This window comes from Canis aureus, chromosome 3, assembly GCF_053574225.1.
Source record: "Canis aureus isolate CA01 chromosome 3, VMU_Caureus_v.1.0, whole genome shotgun sequence".
NCBI classification, from domain to species: domain Eukaryota; kingdom Metazoa; phylum Chordata; class Mammalia; order Carnivora; family Canidae; genus Canis; species Canis aureus.
In genome coordinates, this window is record NC_135613.1 from 88,061,247 (window position 1) to 88,082,220 (window position 20,974).

Sequence of the window (20,974 nt, forward strand, 5' to 3'; positions counted from 1 at the left end):
AAACAGATGCAGCTTACTCTAAGCCAGTGGCAGAAGGGTGGTCACTGCTGTAGGAGGTACACAAGGAGGGTATTAATGCTTAGCAGAGCTTCCCACTCCTTCCGGGGTCTGTCATGGGCAGCTGCTAGCGCTGGGCCTGGGCTACAATAGGCAGTGCAATTCTGGGGAACAAAGCTTGGCCAGAAAACAAAATCCTGCCTGGAAAGAATGACAGGAATAGACCAGACCTCAGAGTGTTAAAGGCTCAGAGTGTAGATATTCTCAGGAGATGACGCTCTGTCCTTTGTAGGGCTAGAGTAGCCTCCCACCTGCAATAAATCTCTGCTGTGCTATTGAGTTTTTTGAAGACCTGGTATCATCACAGGGGACCAAACACATCTACTCCTCCCAATCCTAAATTTTGTAGGAATACAATTCCATGGGATTAAAGAGAAACTTCAGAGAGTCTTCTCTAGAGCCCTTATCCACTTGCTTAAGAGTCATGGTATTGAATAATCTCTGGCGGCGGCGGAACCTTGTGGTAGAATCCTCATCACATTAGAGATCTGGGAAATAGAATCAAATGCCCACTATTTCCAGTCCTAGAACAGGATATCTACAATGTCCCAGAAAGTCTACAATGACAGGCACAAAAATATCCTTCCATCCCTGAAAGAAACAAGCAGTACAAATTTAAAAAAAAAAATTCATTTATTTATTCATGAGACACAGAGAGAGAGAGAGAGAGAGAGAGAGGCAGAGACACAGGCAGGGGGAGAAGCAGGCTCCATGCAGGGAGCCTGATGAGGGACTTGATCCCCAGCCCCGGATCATGTCCAGAGCCAAAGGCAGGTGCTCAACCGCTGAGCCTCCCAGGAACCCCCCCGGACAGTACAAGTTACAAGGCCAAGCCCCTGGGCCCAAGACCATCAGGAAGAACTTGCCTCTTCCCCAAACTGCAGTAGGGAATTGACCCTGGAAGGGACTCCGATGGAAGCATAAGATTCCCTGCGCATAAGAGGGAGATAGCAGAGGCCCTGGCTTCTCTTTGGTGCTGCCAGGAAGTAAACACTCGATGGCACAATTTGTATGAAGAGAAAATTACCTCTAATTAGAGGTTGGGATAAAAATATCCCCAATCTGTAAACAAAGTAGTTGGAGCATCCTGGAGGCACACAGCTTGGGCTGCAGAGCTGCAGACACGCAGTCTGCCCAGTACTAGCAGCCGCCCCACCCCTGCTCCTGAGTCTGCTCCTCAGCCTGGTTCTGGGTCCTTCTGATAGCACGTGTGCCCTCTGTGCTCGTGCTCATCCGTGTCCCCGGTCCTGAAGCGCGAATGAGGAAGGTTTCCCATCTTTGCCCCAGGCCAGTGGAAATATTCGTCAGGTCAAGTGGAGGAAAGAGCTGGTTTATTCTATCTCATCACAGGTGTCCTTCCTGAAGGTGGTCTGGGGAGTGTTGCTCGTGAGCTGTCCCTAACCCCTTTTCCCTGGTGTCTGGTGGAAGCATCCAGGCAAGCCCTGCTTCTCTGCTTCCTCCAAGAAGGAAATGGGGCAGGCGCCCTAACAGGGGAACTTGGGTCTCAGGGCCCTCAGCCTAGGAACAGCAAGCCCTGGGTCAGGCTTCCACTGCGGCAATGACATCATCCTTTCAGTGCTGGTTGTTGTGTTGCACTTTCGGGTGTCCTGGTGAGTAAAAAGACCCTGGCTGCTGGTGGTGGGACGCTCTAACTCCTCCCCTAGCACAGGTGAGTGACTCCTTCTTCCACCCATGGCATGCACGATCCCCTTACTTAAATACACACCACACACAAACACGGACTAACGCACTCTAGCACACCCAGCCTCCTTTGGGTAAATTCGAAAGGGCTGCTAAACAGCTTCTTATAAAAGTCTCTCTCTAAGAAAACACTTTAAGCCCAAACTTTGGCATTAATATGACCTTCCTTAACTGAACCACTACAAAGGAGACGACCACGCAAATAAATTGAACTGTACAACTTCCCTTCCTTATACAGCATGAGCAGCACATCTAGTTAGAGGGGATGGTGGGTTTGTTCCCTACTTCCCTTAGATAGGGAGAGGGGTGGATATCCTCCTATTTAAATGAAATTGAAGAAATACTCAGAAGAGAAGGAGCAGGGTTTGATAGTTGGGAGAAAATGTGAGTGAACAGAGTTGGAAATATTTCAAGGAAGAGGAAACTTGAATGGAGGTGAGATGGAGCAGCAGAATCTTTGATAAGCCCTGAAAAAGCATGCTTTCACGGAAGAACTCTAGGGTCAGAGATTCCCCACAGTCAATGGATCTCACTTCTCTCTTGCTGTGAAGGTTGACTTCGGGTGGTTATTCAGGTGTATAATGGCACACTGAAGGTACAGAAGCCAGAGTCATGTCGCTTTTTAAGAATATAATCCACCGAGAGAACAAACACACATTGATGTAAAACTTCCTCTCTGCTTCTCATTCTCTGTGACCCACCTACAGGCTGACCGTCCTTTTCTTTATGAAGACTCTTCGGGAATATCGTAGTCATTTGGCCCAATCTGAGCCAAACTAGTAGGAAAGGAAAGGGGTGCAGATGACAAAGGGGGTACATCTATTGAGCACTTAGCATGTTCTAGACCTTTATTTCACATAATTTTCACAATGACCACTTGAGGTGGGTATTGTCCCTATTTTACAGACAAGGAAGCCAAAGCTGAGAGAAATTAAATAACTTTCCCAAGGTTACAAAAACCTAGAATTTGAATCACTGTCCATCAGTCTCCAGAGCTTATATTTCCCCTCCTGTAATTGCTGCTTCCGGGACCTCTCCAGTCTGTTCAGGGGTGATGCTCACAGGAAAACCCTACTCTTTGCTACTTGATTTACACTTTACATTAGTATTGAACCGTCTTGTAAATGCTTTCACTCAAGTTTAGCACACACACATTTAGTTCCCTGAGGTCTTTTAAGAAATGTATCTCTCCTTAGTAAGTCACATATTAGAAATAAGCACATTTGGTTCGAAAATGTGGTGATAGAAGCATAGACTCCACAGCTCCACTCATTGGATGCTTCCACAACTCTAATTCCCTTCCGAACAGGGCCAGAGCTCCCCTGGGAACAATTAAATCATATGGAGAAGCAGATCATTTGACAGCCAAATGCATCCTACCACATCCTGGTGCATCACTAGTGAGGCTCCATTCCAGGATTGTGTCTCAACCACTGGCCATGACATGCAGACTCCATCTGTGGAGGAAAATCAATGTTTTACAATGAAGCACTTGCATCCGCTCTCATAGGAACCTCTGTTCCATATAGAATATTCACAGAGCCATTCTCTGTGGCCTTGTTCTGAGTTTGAAAAGATTCCCTAGGGCAGCCGGGGTGGCTCAGTGGTTTAGTGCCGCCTTCAGCCCAGGGTGTGATCCTGGGGACCTGGGATCGAGTCCCGCGTCCGGCTCCTGCATGGAGCCTGCTTCTTCCTCTGCCTGTGTCTCTGCCTCTCTGTGTCTCTCATGAATAAGCAAGTAAGTAAATAAATGAATAATCTTAAAAAAAAAGATTCCCTAACAGAGAAGACAATTTAACAGATAGAACCATGTCACAATGCAAACACAAGACATCCAGTAGGAGAAAAGAGGCACTAGTTTCTGAAAACTGTCCACAGTTGGACACCCCATATTTCTCGGGTAACCAAAATCATTCTTTCATTTAGGCAAATAAACCTGGCTGTATACCCAGGAACTAAAGAGAATGACAGAGAAAAGAGAAAGCAAAAGGAAAAAAGTCAGTGGGCCTAAGAAGAATTTTCCTCTTTTTAATTCCTGTTTATTGTGTTTGATGAAGGGAGAAAGACTCCTGCTATAATATAATTTTCACATACTTTTACTTGTGACTGGACTATGATGAACTGGAACAGAAAGAAGGGTTAAGAAAGGGAAGGCAAATAAAATCATAATAAGCTGTTGAGTTGTTTTAAAATTTTTATTCTGTCTTTATGAGATTTTGAGAATGTAATTAATTCACACTTGCAAAGTTTTGAGCAATTATAAAGATTTATAAAGTAGATCATAAAGTGATGGCAGTTGAAGCATATCCCTGGCAACAACCTCAATCTATTTCACGTTTCTTGGCATTCATAATTTGGTAGCTATGTAAATTATACACAGAGATGCACTGTTCTACTTTGTAAAACCTAAAAATACTAAATACTAAAAAATGTAGAGTGATGGATGAAAAATGAAGTCCTTAAAGTTTAAAAAAATATTAGTTGTTGGAAACTCTGGTATATTTTACTGACAACTATACTCAAAATTCTGTTTTTACCTTGTTGTTTCCTGGAGCATTAGGGGTGTATTTTCTACGTTAGGTATAATACAAGCTATTTCAATAATCTTTCACAGTATTAAGGGGCACATAGAACTTCTTACATCCTTAGGTCCAATTTTCAGTACATTTTATCCTTCATCATGTCTGCTTGTCTTCATAAGATTCTGCTCCATTTTCTACCGTAGCCTTACCATTTTCCAATATTCAGAAATCAGAGCAAAGATATCCTGCTTTTCTTCAGAATGAACTATGGATACATATCACCCTGTTTTTGATCTACTATAGAAACTATGGATTATGTGTATTTTAGAAAGACATCACTTTTATATATTACATATTATACGTCTGGCTTATGTTTTAAACAGATTTAAATAGCTTATGTCTTATTTTTTTAAAAAAATTTTATTGGAGTTCAATTTGTAGCTTATGTTTTTAAATAGCGCGTTTTCCTCCCATCCCATTTGGAATCAGGGCCTCAAACGACGTGCAGGCAATACCGCTTCACAGACAAGGAGTTAGATGGTATCCCTGTTTGTGAGGAGACTCTTCATTTCCAGGTTTTACCCGGGCTCCCTTCTTGAGCTGCGGTGCCGGCTTCGTCTTCCAGCTCCGGAAATGCGCCCGCCGCAGCCTTGAAGGAGCTTCTTTACCTCCTCGCGTCCAGCTCTTTGAATGGGACCGCTTGGGCGCCGCTCCAGAGCATCCCCGCGTCCATAGCAACCAGAGTTCAGCTTCCTTTGTCACCTTGGCGACGGCTGCGCCGGGCCGTGGTCGCTATGGAGACCGGGGGCGGGTCGCCGGGGCCCGGGCGGGCAGGGCGCATGCGCGCGGGGAGCCCAGCTGCGCGGCGAGCCCGCGGCCCCTCAGCTCCCGCGACATGGCGCTCAGGCGGCGGCCGGCGGGTTGGCTCCGCGCGCGGCTGCCCGGCCTCGTCCTCCTGCTGCTGCTCAGGGGTGAGTGCGCGAGTGCTGCCCGGGGGCCGGGCGGGACAGCGGTCCCGGCGCGGGCAGGGCGGGGGCTCGGCCGGAGGGGCGGCGGGGGGCGGGGGGGGCAGCGGGTCGGTGCGGGGGGGAGGGCAGCGGGTCGGTGCAGGGGGGAGGGCAGCGGGTCGGTGCGGGGGGGAGGGAAGCGGGTCGGTGCAGGGGGGAGGGCAGCGGGTCGGTGCAGGGGGGAGGGCAGCGGGTCGGTGCGGGGGGGAGGGAAGCGGGTCGGTGCGGGGGGGAGGGCAGCGGCTCGGTGCAGGGGGGAGGGCAGCGGGTCGGTGCGGGGGGGAGGGCAGCGGGTCGGTGCAGGGGGGAGGGCAGCGGGTCGGTGCGGGGGGGAGGGCAGCGGGTCGGTGCGGGGGGGGGAGGGAAGCGGGTCGGTGCGGGGGGGGGGGGACAGCGGGTCCGTGCAGGGGGGGGCAGCGGGTCGGTGCAGGGGGGAGGGCAGCGGGTCGGTGCAGGGGGAGGGCAGCGGGTCGGTGCAGGGCGGGGGACCGGTCGGTGCGGGGGGGGGGGGGGGGGGTGGAGGCACCGGGTCGGTGCAGGGCGGGGGTCAGCGGGTGGGTGCAGGGGGGGACCGGGTCGGTGCTGTAGGGGGACCGGGTCGGTGCAGGGCGGGGGTCAGCGGGTCGGTGCTGTAGGGGGACTGAGTCGGTGCTGGGGGGTCGGTGGCCGGGGCACGGGGGGCCCGCCGAGCGGAGGGCACCGCTCTCTGCACCGACAGACCTCCGCAGCGGAGGCGTGAGGTCCGAACTTGCTAGAAGACTCTGCAGACGGGCGCCTGGGTCAGCAGTGGTCAGTGAGGGGCCTCCCGAGGTGTGGGGGTCACGACCCCGAGGCCTGGGTGTCCTCCCCATGGGTGAGGGGCCTCCCGAGGTGCAGGGGGCACGACCCCGAGACCCAGGTGTCCTCCCGGTAGGTGAGCAGCCTCCCGAGGTGCAGGGGCACGGCGGGAGGCCTGGGCATCTCCCCGTGGGTGAGGGGCCTCCCGAGGTGCGGGGAACAGGACCTCCAAGCCTGGGTGCCCTCCCCGTGGGTGAGCGGCCTCCTGGAGTGCAGGGGGCACGACCCCGAGGCCCAGGTGTCCTCCCGGTAGGTGAGCAGCCTCCCGAGGTGCAGGGGCACGGCGGGAGGCCTGGGCATCTCCCTGTGGGTGAGGGGCCTCCCGAGGTGCGGGGAACAGGACCTCCAAGCCTGGGTGTCCTCCCTGTGGGTGAGCGGCCTCGGAGTGCAGGGGGCACGACCCCGAGGCCCAGGTGTCCTCTTGGTAGGTGAGTGGCCTCCCGAGGTGCAGGGGCACGACCCCGAGGCCTGGGCATCCTCCCCATAGGTGAGGGGCCTCCTGAGGTGCAGGGGGGCACGACCCCCAGGCCCGGCGTCCTCCGGGTGGGTGAGGAGCCTCCCGAGGTGCGGGGAGCAGGACCTCCAAGCCCGGGTGTCCCTCCGGGTGAGTGAGCGGCCTCCCGAGGTGCGGGGGGAGCTCACCCGGTTGCAGCCTTAGGAGATGTGCTTGTTAATTTCTCTCCTGCTGTAAACAAAGGAACTGAATCGGGCAAACCCAGCTTTACTTCCGGGGAAATAAAATGGCCTGGGTGTCAGGCAGGTGCCCTATGTGTCAACAGCCAGGCCTAGGAGACCCGGCAGACCCGCACCCCGAAAGAGCATCTGGGCCCATTCGATCAGGTCACAACGGTAACGGGCGGTTTGTGTCCCCCCACCCGTCGGTAAGGCCCTGGGGTTTGTTGTCCAGGAAACGTTGGGCAGAGGACTGGAGATGGTGTTTAGTGAACAGGACTGTCCTCTGGGTGCTTGGAAGTCCTGAGCTCCCTTGGTGCTGACCCAACTGTGTGCGGAGTTATTAACCCACTTCCAGGTAAGACAACTGAGACCTAAGTCAGGTCCCCTTTCCAAGACTGCAAGTGGTAAAGACTCACCTTTGCCTAAAGCACCCCTTGCTCCCTGAGTGGACATCCACAGGTGGCCACACGAGCTCTTTTCAGCTCTGAGGTCATGTTAGTGTTTGGCTCAGTTGCCCTTGTCATCCCATGATGTTTTCCAGAATATACAAATTAAAGCACGAAGTGACTGTTTGGGAGTGGGGGTGGACAGACTAGGAAAACAAAGCACTCCTGTGTTTGATGTTCATTCTTGTGGAATGTTCCTATCCGTGATAGATAAAAAGTGCGAGTCTGAGGAGCCATGGAAACATGCTTTATGATGAGGGGTAGGTTTCAGGGTATAGATGTTGTCCATCTACTTTGCCTGAAAGTGATTTCCAGAAACATGTGGTTGAGGGAGAGAAATGATCAAAGGCTAGCCAGGGGACAAGGGTGTCAGGAATGTCCAGCTCCCGGCTTTGTTGGTCACACTGACACTGTCCTATTCACAGACTGGAACAACTCCCTATTGTTGAAAAGTTCTGTTCACAGGAAAGTTTGCAGTTTTTATTGCAGACGCATTTGGCAATTCTATTTAGGAATGAATTTCAGCTTGGTGGCTTGTTAATAAAATTAGAAGATGCTAAGGACCTCACATACCCTTAACTCTAGTTTGCTTTCCTGGAAGTGCAGGTTTTGTAGCTTTCTTGATATTAACGGCTGGGATTTACCCGCAGAGCACAGGAGGAAGAATAAAATTTTGCAAAGTAGGACTGATGACAATCATTCTGAAGGGATGCAGCTATCTTTTTTTTTTTTAGTAGGGAGCACTTTTCCTCTTATTTTGTGTGTATTTTAAACATACTGTAATACCTTGAAAACTTTTTTCTTCCATGGGTCAGGACAGTTGTGTCTCTCTTGTTTTTGTAATTCTTTTCAATTACTACAATTACTGCTCTTCTTCAGCATTGTCATTTAAATACATTTCTTCCTGATTTATTACATTCTTTATTAGCCTTTGCCGGGCTCTGTTATAACAATTTAATATATATTCGTTTCATGTTGATAACAACTCGGGTTGCTACTATTATTTTGCGCATTTTGTGGATGAAGAAACAGAAGAACGGAGAGATTCCGTAACTTGCTCAGGGTGATAAGCCCATGCATTTTAAATTTAGAAATCTTGAACTATTTGTGTTAATCTAATTTCTGGTTGCCTGTGTTAGTGCATTTGACAGTGGATTTCTTGTTAGGCGCCAGTTTAACAAATTATTAAATGTTCAGAGCTGTGTGGTTTGCATATAAAATATTCTTTTGTTATGTTGGTGACAGGTGCAATTCAGTCTTACAGATGTTACACAACGTGTCTTTTTTTGAATGATTATGTAGTAATTACTTTTTGGTTTCCAAATCTTTTGATGTCCTAGAGAGAAGGGCTTCATTTAGAATTAAAACCGTAACAGTTTATATTCTTGGGATAAGACAACTTGTGTGCTGAAGTTTAGCAAAATCTGGAAATTGAAATTTCCCGGAAGATTTTTGAAAATGATCCTAAAACATTTTTTAGAATGACTTATTTTATATGGTTTTAATTCCTTTTAAGTTATGTGGCAGATATAATTTCTATCAGGCGTGTGTGTGTTCGTGTGTTCGTGTTCAGAAAAACAAAGAACACCTGCCCTGCAGCCTGCAGTGCCTCAAATCAGCTGTTCATTCCCCAATGACTTGTTGATAGACATTTCTTCCTGAGTGCTTCAGGCTGCGGAGATTGAATGGATAGCTATTAGAGATCCTTAGTCATAAGTAATTGCAGTATTACATCCAGACAAAATTATTCTACCCCCAGCCCCTAAGGTCTCTGTAGCTTGGTCTTAAGGAAGCCCGGTAGGGGAGACTCAGAACGGTTTCTTTGAAAGAAACCAGACTTGTAATTAAGCACGTATAATGTAATGGAAGGAGCTATGGATTTAGTATATCTGGATATACTAGCAGCTGTTAGAGATGTGGTATTAGCAGATTCCTTCTCCACAAATTCTTTGGATTTTTTTCAAAGCACAAGTGCGGTAAAAGAAAAGAAACTATGTGAATAAAGTTAGGATGTATAGAGTCTGTTGAATGAGACTCTAGTCATGAAGTTGGATTCTCCTTTTTAAGTTATGTTTGGAATCAGGTGGTGTGAGTGTGACACTGTTAGGGTTGAATACAGATTTCACAGATTTCTTCTTTCTCTGCCCTCTGAATGCTAACCATATATGCAAATAGCTTCACTGGGGTATAAAGAGATCCTGAGAGAAAGTTTTGGTAAGCACATTCTTTTACACCTAGTTTAGCAAGGACAGTATCCGCTGTGGGACTGTATATGGAGATCTAAGGCCTTCATTTACTGCCTCTTTGCCACTTGTCATGACAAACAGAAAGCTTCTCGAGAATTAGCCTTTGTTTCTGATATAAGGGAATGCTGTAGTATTTTGTGTTGGTGTGTTTTCTTTGTTTTTAGGTGGTGTCTATTATATGGTATGCATTAGTTTTCCCCGTGAGTAGTTAGTGTGTGTCCAGCAGGGGTTTCAGTGCTGATTGTGTAGAAACCTCAAACTGTTTAATAAATTAAGGCTGCCCATAAACAGTTTTTCTTATGTTATCTTTCATTTTCACAGAATCCTAAAGCTTCTGTGGTTCAGCTTTCTCTCTGTAAATTATTGCCAACATTCTGCTGTATTCATGCTGCTACCGCCTAACCTGACCTAGCTCGCAGTGACCCCTCCTATTTCCATATAAGCACAGCTCTTAGTTTGTAGTTCAGTTTAGTACAGCAGTCGTTTGAGTATCTATAATATGCCAGGCACTATTGTTTGTGCCATGGGTACAGAAGGGAATAAGGTATCCCCAGCTCCAGAAGAGCCAGGGCAGTTGTATGCTGAATTACATTGGGTTTCAGTGACTGGGTGTAAATACGTGTTATCCTCTCAATGATATTAAAAATTCACTGGGAACAGAGGCTGAATTTAATTTCTTTTGTATCTTTCCAGATACAACGATGGTAAATATTCTTTTTGTCACTTGCAAGTCAGTTATCTTAAAAACTTCCTCTGTGTCTAGGCATTTTTTTTTTATGTATCTTAGCTCTAGTGGCTGCAGGAACTTTTGGAAATTCTGTTTTTACTACAGTGGTTTCTATGAAAGAAAACAAATGGTATTTCTTGGTTTAATTAAAAATCTTTACCATCTATGCACTTATACAAGGTTAAGGGAAAAAAAGTGGGGAAATGCTTATCGTAAACTTAAATGTTGGGAGCTGCAGATAGGGCTAGCATATACATATGATCACAGTCTTGCAAAACTTATCCTGTGCTTAGGGGAAAAAAAAAAAACCTCTGGAATATAATGAACCAAAATGTTGATAAGTGCTGTTTTTGAGTGGTGATTCTCATGGCTGATTGTTTTCTACTCTTCTCTTTTTCTGGCTGATTCTTCTGTCCTTTAATGAAGTTAAAAGTTTTCTTTAATGAAGTTTTTTTTATATAATGAAAAAAATTGCATTTTGTGTTGGCCTCTCATAGATGAAATAGTAGAATTTTAAATTTGGCACTAGTCAAGGTTTTATTTTTTTAAAAAAGATTTTATTTATTTGAGAGAGAGAGGAGAGGGCAAGAGCATGGCATGGGATGGGCAGAGTGAGAGGGAGAAGCAGACTGTCTGCTGAGCGGGGAGCCTGGCATAGGGCTCAATCCCAGGACCCTGGGATCATGACCCCAGCCGAAGGCAGACGCTTAATGGACTGAGCCACCCAGGCACCCCAAGATTTTCTTTTAAAATGGAAAAACTTGGGATCCCTGGGTGGCACAGCGGTTTGGCGCCTGCCTTTGGCCCAGGGCGCATTCCTGGAGACCCGGGATCGAATCCCACGTCGGGCTCCTGGTGCATGGAGCCTGCTTCTCCCTCTGCCTATGTCTCTGCTCCTCTCTCTCTCTCTCTCAGATGAGATGTTGGACCCCGAGGTCTCTCTGTTTGACTATCATAAATAAAAAAAAAACAACAAAAAACAAACAAACAAAAAACTTCTAAAATGGAAAAACTTTGTTTAGTTCAATGTGATAGCATGTTGCTTGTGCTCCTTGGTTAAAGTCAGCCACAGTGGATGAAAGAGGGGCCAACTGGATTCAGTTGTTTGATCATGCATTCTTTGTGACGCATTTGGGAGATGGCTGTCACTGGCTTTTGGGTTGGGGAGCCAGCTGTGGCATCCTCAGCAAATGGTTAACTTGGAAACTGAAAGAGAGCTGATGAGAAAATTTGCCTCTCTCCCCCTTTTTTTGAACAAACAAAATGATCCGAGTACTTGCTCTGGTCCGCTGTTCAGAGTCAGCCGGCATTTATTGAACACCTCCCTTGTGCCAGCTGGGCAACTTCTGGAGTACTGTTTTCTTTGTCTTGGATGAGAGGAACACCAGGTCAAATTGACTTCCTTGGAAAATAGACTCTGAAAGATGTTTCCTGAAGTGAGCTGTCAGCACATGCACCCTTATCACTTCTTCCTGCCATGGACTTCCTTATTTGATGTCTTTCTCTAAGGAAAATATATAATGTCTTTAGAATGAGGTGCAGCTGTCTGGAGGGTTACAAAGAATGCAGCAAATCATAAGACAGCTGCATGGTTTGTTTTTTCCCCCCCTTGCCATGGTTTTCCTCTAAAGTATCTCTGTCAGGGTGCTGGAACTTAACCAGCCAATCCATATTTATTTGGCAGTCTCTGTTTTCACGGCTGTGAAGCTTTTCACGAGCAAATCAGGGAAGTCTAAGATGAATACTTCTCCAGACCAAGAAACATACAGTTTTGATAGTGAACATAGTAGCATTTGGGTAAAATATTTTAATTTATTTTATTTTTAAAATATTTTATTTATTTATTTATTCATGAGAGAGAGAGAGAGAGAGAGAGAGAGGCAGGCAGAGGGAGAAGCTGCTCCATGCAGGGAGCCTGATGTGGGACTCGATCCCAGGTCTCCAGGATCATGCCCTGGGCTGCAGGTGGCGCTAAACCGCTGGGCCACCAGGGCTGCCCTGGGTAAAATATTTTATGTGTTTAGAAGTGAGAGCACTTACCTGCCCTGGTAGGGGAGAATTTCAAGCAGGAGCTGGACTTTTAAGGATAATTTTGATTTAGCTAGTGCAGATTTGGGGGAGTGGAGACGTTGAGGGCCAGTAGTGAAGGAAATATTATGAACAAAGTCATAATTGACTTTGGGAATGCATATGTTGTATTTTACATGAGTTATAATGAGAAATAATACCACCTACCATTTATTGAAAGCTGTGCCAGGCACTGTGCTGATAGCTTTACCTGGGCTATTTTAATTGATCTCAGAAATCAGTTTTTATAGGTTTCATTTTGCTGATGATGAATCTGAGGCTCAGGCAGGTTAGTTACCAGCCTAAGTTTACAGTTAGTAAATTGAGGCCCCGGATCATCTATTGTAAAGAACATTGGAGGGTAACTAGATTGTAAAGTGCTTTCAATGCCAGGCAAAGAAATTTGGACTTTATCACGTAGGTTCTAGAAATTCATGTGGCAGTTTGAAGCAGGGAGGTGATAAAATGATTTTAGAAGTATTAGTCTGATATTCAAGAAGATTGGAAAGGGAGGGTTGGTTAGGAAGTTCAAGGTCACTTCCTTCAGGTGGGTCTTGATCTTCAATTCACTTTTACGCATATCTAACAATTTATTTTGTCCTTGAAATATAGATTTGCTGGAGGTATCATTTTTGGTTGACAGTTTCTATGACTTATTTTTTTTAAGATTTTTAAAAATTTATTTATTCATGAGAGACACAGAGAGCGGCAGAGATATACGCAGAGGGAGAAGCAGGCTCCATGCGGGGAGCCCAGTGTGGGATTCCATCTGGGACCCTGGGGTCACGACCTGAGCCAAAGGCAGAAGCTCAACCCTGAGCCACCCAGACACCCATTACTTTATCTTAGAGCCTGGAATATGTAACACAGATGCTTTCTGGTTTCCATTATTACTGTTGTGAGGTCTGCACTTAGTCATATCCTTAGCCTTTTCTAGGTTGCCTCTTTTCTCTCCAGCTACTTTAAAGATTTTTTTCTTTGTCTTTGGTAATCTGAAATGTTACTACAGTGTGTCTAGGATGGATTTCTTTTTAGCTATTTTCCTTATTAATTTGTTATACTTTGTGTATGTCTGACTTTAGGTCTTTAATTTTTTTATTATTATTATTATTATTATTATTTTTTGACTTTAGGTCTTTTCCTGAGAATTCTCATGTATTATCTGTTAAAATACTGTCTACCTTCTGTTTCCTTAATTCTTTCCTTCTGGGACTCTGATTCAATATGTATTCAGTCATCCTCTCTTCTAAGACTGTTAACCTTTCTGTCATAATTTCATATTTTTCCCTCCATGCTATGCTTTATAGCTTTCTCTTTTTTCAGCTGTGTAATCTGTTATTTAACCAGTACATAAAGATTTTTTTAAGCCAATTGATTTGCTCATTTCTGAAATGGGTTCTTTTTATAATCTGATCCCTTTTGCTTGTTCATTTTTTTAAGAGTCCTTTTTATTTATTTATTTTTTAAGATTTTATTTATTTATTCATGAGAGACACAGAGAGAGAGGCAGAGACACAGGCAGAGGGAGAAGCAGGCTCCATGTAGGGAGCCTGCTGTGGGACTCGATCCTAGAGTCTCCAGGATCAGGCCCTGGGCTGCAGGCAGCGCTAAACCGCTACGCCACCGGGGCTGCCCCTTAAAGTCCTTTTTAAAAAACATTTCATGCATAGCTGTTTTATATTTTTTATCTGATACTTCAAATGTCTGAAGTTCTTGGAGATCTAAATTTAATATTGTTTCTTATGATTCTTATGATGGTTTGTTGCTCTTTACTCATAAGCTGATAGTTGATTGATCGTAATTGGTGCGGTATCTGACTTGAAGATGCTTTTTGTGAGAGAGCATGCTTCCACCAGGCAGTGACCACCTGGGATGGCTTAACCACTTGGAGGGTCCCTGGGATTATTTGAAAATCTCAGGCTCAACTTCTCTGCCTTCCTGCTGACCCAAGGGCACAGTCTCTCTACTGAGGTGTTAAAAGTGAACATTTGCTTTCAGAGTCACATCCCCACCCATCTTTCTGGTTTCAACCCATAGCTATTTTATTTGCCCTTTTAAAGATTCCCTCACTTTCTGGGAGCCCAGAGATGTATTAAAAACTATGGTTTACATAGGACTTTGTTGGAGTGAAAAGGCCTTTTGGAGTATCTAATCCACTATACTGTTGGAAACTGGAATCTCAGCTTTTATTTAACCCATTTCCCCTAATTACTGTAAGAGCCACATATATTTCTTTATTTTTTAATTTTCTTAAACGATTTACTTATTTTTTAGAGAGTAAAAGAGCATGTGCACAAGCAGGAGGGGTAGAGGGAGACTCAATCTCAAGCAGACTCTGCATTGAGCATGAAGCCTGATGCAGGCTTGATCTCACGACCCTGAGATCATGACCTGAGCCAAACCAAGAGTTAGACACCACCCAGGCGCCCCTCACGTACCTTTCTTTAATACCCAAATGGTGAAGGTAATTTCTTTTGTTTTCAGTTTCAAATATAAAAGTATTGACTATGTTTTTTCAGAGCACATATACCCCCATACAGGTTGTGATATATTTGAAGGAAGAGATTGCATGGTTCTTGCTAAGCATCACTCCTTTGAAGATGGGGTTGTATTATTATTATTATTATTATTATTATTATTATTATTTTTGACATTTATTTTAGAGAGTGAGAGAGTCCATGAGCAAGTTGAGGGGAGGTGCAGAGGGAGAGAATCTTCAAGCAGACTCTCTGCTGAGTGTGGAGCCTGGTACAGGGCTTGATCCCACTACCCATGAGATCATGACCTGAGCCTAACCAAAGTGGGATGCTTAACTGATTGAGCCACCCAAGCATCCTGAGGGGTATGTTATTTTAAAGATATACTGAATTGTACAACTATTATCTCTGTCTTGGATTGGATTCTCTGAGAAGCAACCACCTATCATTGAAGATACAGAAACGTAAAATTTGGAGAGTTACAGCTGTTCTGCACTAGACAGACAACTGGTGAAGGTGAAGGTAAAGACATTCAGGGGCAAAATGTAGAAGTAACCTTAAGCTTTATAGCTAGAATCTGAATCTGAGATCCAAATTCCTACAGAATAAAATGCTGGTTCTCTGAAAAGCTCAAACCATGTACTGTGAGGAAGAAAACCACCCACTGCATCTTGGGAAGGCTCCATTGTTTGTAGCCTTTCAGATACTTTTCTGGGTGAAGGAAGGAGCACAGCATCGTGGGTGTTAGGCATTCTGGATTCATTTCCCAGCATTGCATGTGATTCGTTTTTGGACCTTGGGGAGATAATATTGGTTTTAGTCCAAATCATTTGAAAGTAATTTAAACACCATCCCTTTCACACCACCAGCAGAACATCCACATTTCATTCCCTGTATTAGATGACTCACTTTAGCTATATAAGTTTCACATCCAAAGTGATTTTATGGGAATTTAAGAGAATTTTTAACTGATTAGTTGAATTAATTTGTTAATTAAAAGTGCATTAGAAAGCTTTGAAAACCTAGTTTATAGAAATCTCTTTCTCTTCTGAAAGTGTAGAAGTGTATTAGAGCCAGGTAAGCTTGGTTTGAACTCTAAGAGGTTGGGAACATTAATCTTTCAGAGCCTCAGGTTTTTTGTGTGTGTGTGTGTGTTTTTTTTTTCTGCTATAGCTATACTACATCTAATGTTTTAAGAGTTTCTAAGTTTGTTTACCCCAAAGAAAAAAATTGAGGGCTATTTTGTTGGGTTGGTGTTCTAAATTCAGTTTGATTTCTTTGTATCAGATACGAAGTTTCATTCCGACCATAAGTCCACTGGTAATAAAGAACGGGTTTAGAACCTAGTTGTGAATCTCTAGAACCCTGGTTCAATAGAAACAAATATTTTTAAGTGTCTCTAATTTGCCAGGCAATTGTTTCATGCCATTAGGGTACATTGGTGAAGTAGCTTATGTTATGAACACTTTATAGGAACTAATGAAAGCTATGGACCCTTTCCTCCAAACAGTATTCCTATCTGTATATATAAATTTTTTTTTAAAGATTTTATTTATTTATTCACGAGAGACACAGAGAGAGAGAGAGAAAGGCAGAAAGACAGGCAGAGGGAGAAACAGGCTCCATGCAGGGAGCCCGACGTGGGACTCGATCCTGAGCCTCCAGGATCACGCCTTGGGCTGAAGGTGGCTCTAAACCACTGAGTTACCTGGACTGCCCTATAAAAATTTTTTTTTATATACTATTTTTGGGGGTTCACAGCTCCCAGAGGATTATTAATGCACCTTGGGTTGAGAAGCCAGCTCTAGGTCTCAGGATCCTAATGGGGGACACATCCTTTGAATGTTTTTTGAAATAGATGCTGACTGCAGCAGAGTTCAGGAGGGTTACAAAAATATTATTATTATGCTATTTCTTCTTTCCATTAATTCTGTTATAACCTAACTTTTCTGTTAGACTATTTGTGGATAATGACTGTTAGTGTCAAATAGCTGGTCATATTTTCTATACAGTTCCAATTTAAATTACTCTGTAGGTAAGTCAGAGAATGAAGACTTTGATTTAAATGGAAAATAAAGTATTCATGTAACTTTAGAAATGCTTAATTCTATTCCACAGTGTTTCATCATGTTAGTACAGCTCCAGGAGGTGTGCAAGGTTAAGCCATATGAAAAACAGAATGAAATGTCGAGATGAAATTATTGCTGGAATTCCTCTTCCATCTACCTCTGGTGTCTGTGTATATCAGGTCTCTCTCTCTCTCTCTCTCTCTCTTTTCCTCTCTGGCTCACTCTTTCTTTCTCTTACTTAGGCATTAGTGATAAGAGAAGAGTCCTAAAGACATTTAATAGCATTGAATGAAGGATTTGGACTTCATTGAAGCCAGAACAAATATTTTCTCCTCCTATTACCCTGTGGCCAATAACCCATATGCTGCTTGCAAATTACAACAAACCATTCCTCAGAGTGAGTTCAGGGTCAGGTAACTTTTTTGAGAAGGAGTATGTTTTTGTGTTTTGTTCTCTTTTCAAATCACAGATTTTACTTTCTGTGTTCTTGTAAAGTACATTTTCTACGTGTAGGGTAAATAAAATCTGTTAAAACTTCGGTTGCTTCTATTCTTATATGTGAGCAGTACCTTTAAACTCATATTTTTTTTAAAGCTACTTTTATTTTTTTTTTGTTTTCTTTTTTTTCTTTTTAATTTATTTTTTTATTGGTGTTCAATTTACTAACATACAGAATAACACCCAGTGCCCGTCACCCATTCACACCCACCCCCCGCCCTCCTCCCCTTCTACCACCCCTAGTTCGTTTCCCAGAGTTAGCAGTCTTTATGTTCTGTCTCCCTTTCTGATATTTCCTGAAACCTTGGGGAAGAAAATTTAATTAGAATTTAGAGACTCTGGTTTTATTTATTTATTTATTTATTTATTTATTTATTTATTTATTTATTTAAAGATTTTATTTATTTATTCATGATAGCCACACAGAGAGAGACAGAGAGGCAGAGACACAGAGGAAGAAGCAGGCTCCATGCAGGGAGCCCGACGTGGGACTCGATCCCGGGTCTCCAGGATCGCGCCCCGGGCCAAAGGCAGGCGCCAAACCGCTGCGCCACCCAGGGATCCCGAGACTCTGGTTTTAAGCCTCATGACTTACCTATAGCCCAATGATAATGTGATGTGTTTGGTTGTAAAGCCTTAGTTTTCAGCGCAAATCGCGGCTTTCCCTTCAAGAGAGAAATCACTAGACTTTGGTTTCCTAATGGCAGAGATGAGGCAATTCTTTCATTTCCACATCCACCCTTTCCATTGAAGAGCTGGATTCTAGAGAAATGTTGCTTTCTTTTTTCCTATTGCAAGATCATGGCTATATAATAGAGGAAAAATTGATCATAAGACTCAATTCTCTTTTTATTGGGAATCATGATTTGGGGCATGGTCTTTGGCTCTGTAGAATTGTTTCGTCATCATTGTTTCATCAGAATTGTCTTCTGAGTAACCCTTGTTTTTTCCATTTCTATTTTATTATCATGGCCCATCTTCCCTCAAATACAGAGCATACTCTTCTCTAAAGAGCATACTCTTCTTACTCATTCCCTGGTATCTAGCTTAGTGTACTTCTCTGTAAAGTCTTTTTTTTTTTGAGATCTTTAACCTGGAGTGATCTTCTCTTCTGAATTCCTATTTATTAGGAAGAGCATAAACTAGATTAAGAGTTGGATCCCAACCCTACTGTATGACTTACCAAAGTTAATTTCTTGTTCTATAAAAGATTAGTGGTAATGTGTAACTTTGTAGGATCGTTTTGCAAACCAGTGACTATATATAAAGGTCCTATCAGAGTATTTAAATGATAACAAATGTAACAGTAATTAATATAGTAAAATTAAAGTTAATAATGTAATTCATGTAAGTACTCTGCAGAGGGCCTGGCATAATAATAAGCTTTTAGTGTTAGGTTTATTTTTTGTTTTGGTGGGGGTTGGTCAGTAACTGGTAGAGATTTACTTTATTATTAACTGTTGCTACTATTACTTCTGTTACTACTTTACTGCAATTCATCTGATCTTTAATTGTTGAGAGGCAAATTTATTTTTATTATTTTTATTTTTTATATATTTACTTGAGAGAGAGATAGTGCGTGAGGATAGGAGGGGGGGAGAGAAGCAGACCCCACTGTGCAGGGAGCCTGAGGTGGGGCTCAGTCCCCAGACCTTGGGATCATGACCTGAGCTGAAGGCAGACACTTGACTGACCCACCCACGTGTCCCTGAGAGGCAGTAAAGTGAAGTTTATCAAGCTTAGGCTTTTGGACTCCTCCCTTAGGGATCCCTTTCGAAGCACTGAATTTCAGAATAGCAATATGTCCTCAAATTTGCATAAGTTAGATGCCTTAGCCAATAATCATTTAAGACTGTTTTCTTCTACTCTGCCTTCCCCTCTGTCATACTTCTTAAGTTGAGTAGCATCATAACGGTTGTAGGCATTTTTCCCAGCTATGGGAAGTTGAGTTAGGACATGTTCAGTTCTGGCTTTAGTGGGATTGTGTATGTGTCCACAGTTACTGTTATGTAGAGTTGTTATTGCTAACCACCACAGTGTAGGCCTGGTTTCTAGGAATATTCTAACACATTGTTTGACTTATTAGGATTGTGATATGAAGTTGTAAAGCCCACTGTGAATGCCAATTCTAAACCTTTCTAATGCCACTGTAGTGAGTATGTGGTTGAAAAGCAGGTAATGAGTTTTCTCATGTCAAAGAGTAGGAAGACTTGTCACTGTAGAAGAAAACTTGAAATATCCTGAAGTCTTACAGCTTAAAAGTGAAAGAAACTTTATTGTATTTGTTTATTTTAAACAGAGAGCGTGTGCATGAGTGGGAGGTGCAGGGGGGGAGGGAGAGAGAATCCCAGGCAGGCTCCACACTCAATGTGAACTCTTACATGGGGCTCGATCTCAAAACCCTGAGATCATGACCTGAGCTGGAATCAAGAGTTGGACACTCAACCAGCTGAGCCACCTAGATGCCCTGAAGGAAACTTCAGAGATTTTTCTAAATTTGACAACAGTACATTAACACTGCATAATTTACCAGTAATGAATATTTGATTTTCCTATGATTTTTATGAATAATGAGTAATGAATTATGAGGTGGAAATAAACTTTCCTAAAGTATTAATATTAAATTTTTCATTAATAATGCTGAAGGAAAGCCTTTTTTAAAAAATATTATTTTTGGAGAGCGCAAGCGGGGGAGGGGATGAGGGAGTGGCAGAGGAAGAGCATCTCCGGCTGACTCCCCGATGAGTGTGGAGCCCACCATGGGTCTCAGTCCTACAACTCTAAGATCAGGAGTTGGATGCTTAACTGACTGAGCTGCCCAGGTGCCCCTGAAGTAAAGGCTTAATTATCATTGTTATTTTCATAGACAGTACTACAAAATCCTTGGCATATGATGAGGTGATCTAAAATCCTAAGATGTAGGAAAGATTGTAGAGTATCAAGGAGTTAATGAAAATATTATGTCTAGATTTTGTGGTATTTGTGTTGCCAACTTTTAAAATTTGCAACTTTTTGTGATTTTTGTTCTTATTTTTAATAAAGATTCACCTATTACCTAATTTTGTATTCATAATTTTATATTTGTTTTCCTAATAAGGGCTTCAAAATTGTATGTTTTAGGCTACACAAAATTTGGTTTACCCTAATTATAGTCTAACTTGAATTATATCTTTGGATGTTAGATTGACCTACTAATTTAAATTATCAATGGCAGTATGTTTTTCCTACTTGTGTGACTCATCACGTAGTTTGCAGTTGGAGGGTAGAAAACTTGTTTTATGCCTAGCGTAATTCTTGAAATAGCTATATTGATACAGGTATACAGATATTGATTGATGAGGGAACGGTGTGGCATAAGGAGGCATCTGTTCTTTAGTTATGGGTTTTGGGAGCTTCAGTAACTATTTTAGATGGGGCTGACAAGTATTTCTGTTCACATATATTAATAGCCTTGACAGATGAGAAGCCATGGTCTAATTTGTGTGTTTCTTAATCTTTATTTTAAAGTACTTTAGAGACAGAAGACTAGGTTTCCACTTTGATCTCTGATACTTTCAAGTTTTGAAGTTATCTCTTAATCTGTTGAGAGACAATTATACTACTCATTCTATAGGATTGTTACATGGATCAAATGACTTGTGGGTA

General features: G+C 43.5%; 1 protein-coding gene and 1 long non-coding RNA gene across 2 annotated transcripts in view; one reads left to right on the forward strand and one right to left on the reverse strand.

Moving 5' to 3' along the window:
- Positions 1 to 1,139: 1,139 nt before the first annotated feature.
- Positions 1,140 to 5,084, reverse strand: LOC144311560 (uncharacterized). The gene is made up of 3 exons (XR_013377173.1): positions 4,796 to 5,084; positions 3,139 to 3,215; positions 1,140 to 2,534 (listed from the first exon to the last, which is right to left on the reverse strand). It is a non-coding gene; the product is annotated as an uncharacterized LOC144311560 (long non-coding RNA).
- A 14-nt stretch (positions 5,085 to 5,098) lies between these two features.
- JAM3 (junctional adhesion molecule 3) overlaps positions 5,099 to 20,974 on the forward strand; it is an 83,297-nt gene continuing 67,421 nt past the window's right edge. Inside the window, exon 1 of the mRNA XM_077894239.1 lies at positions 5,099 to 5,251. Coding sequence (XP_077750365.1) covers positions 5,176 to 5,251 — 76 coding nt within the window. The 5' untranslated portion in view covers positions 5,099 to 5,175. The remainder of the gene's footprint in view (positions 5,252 to 20,974) is intronic.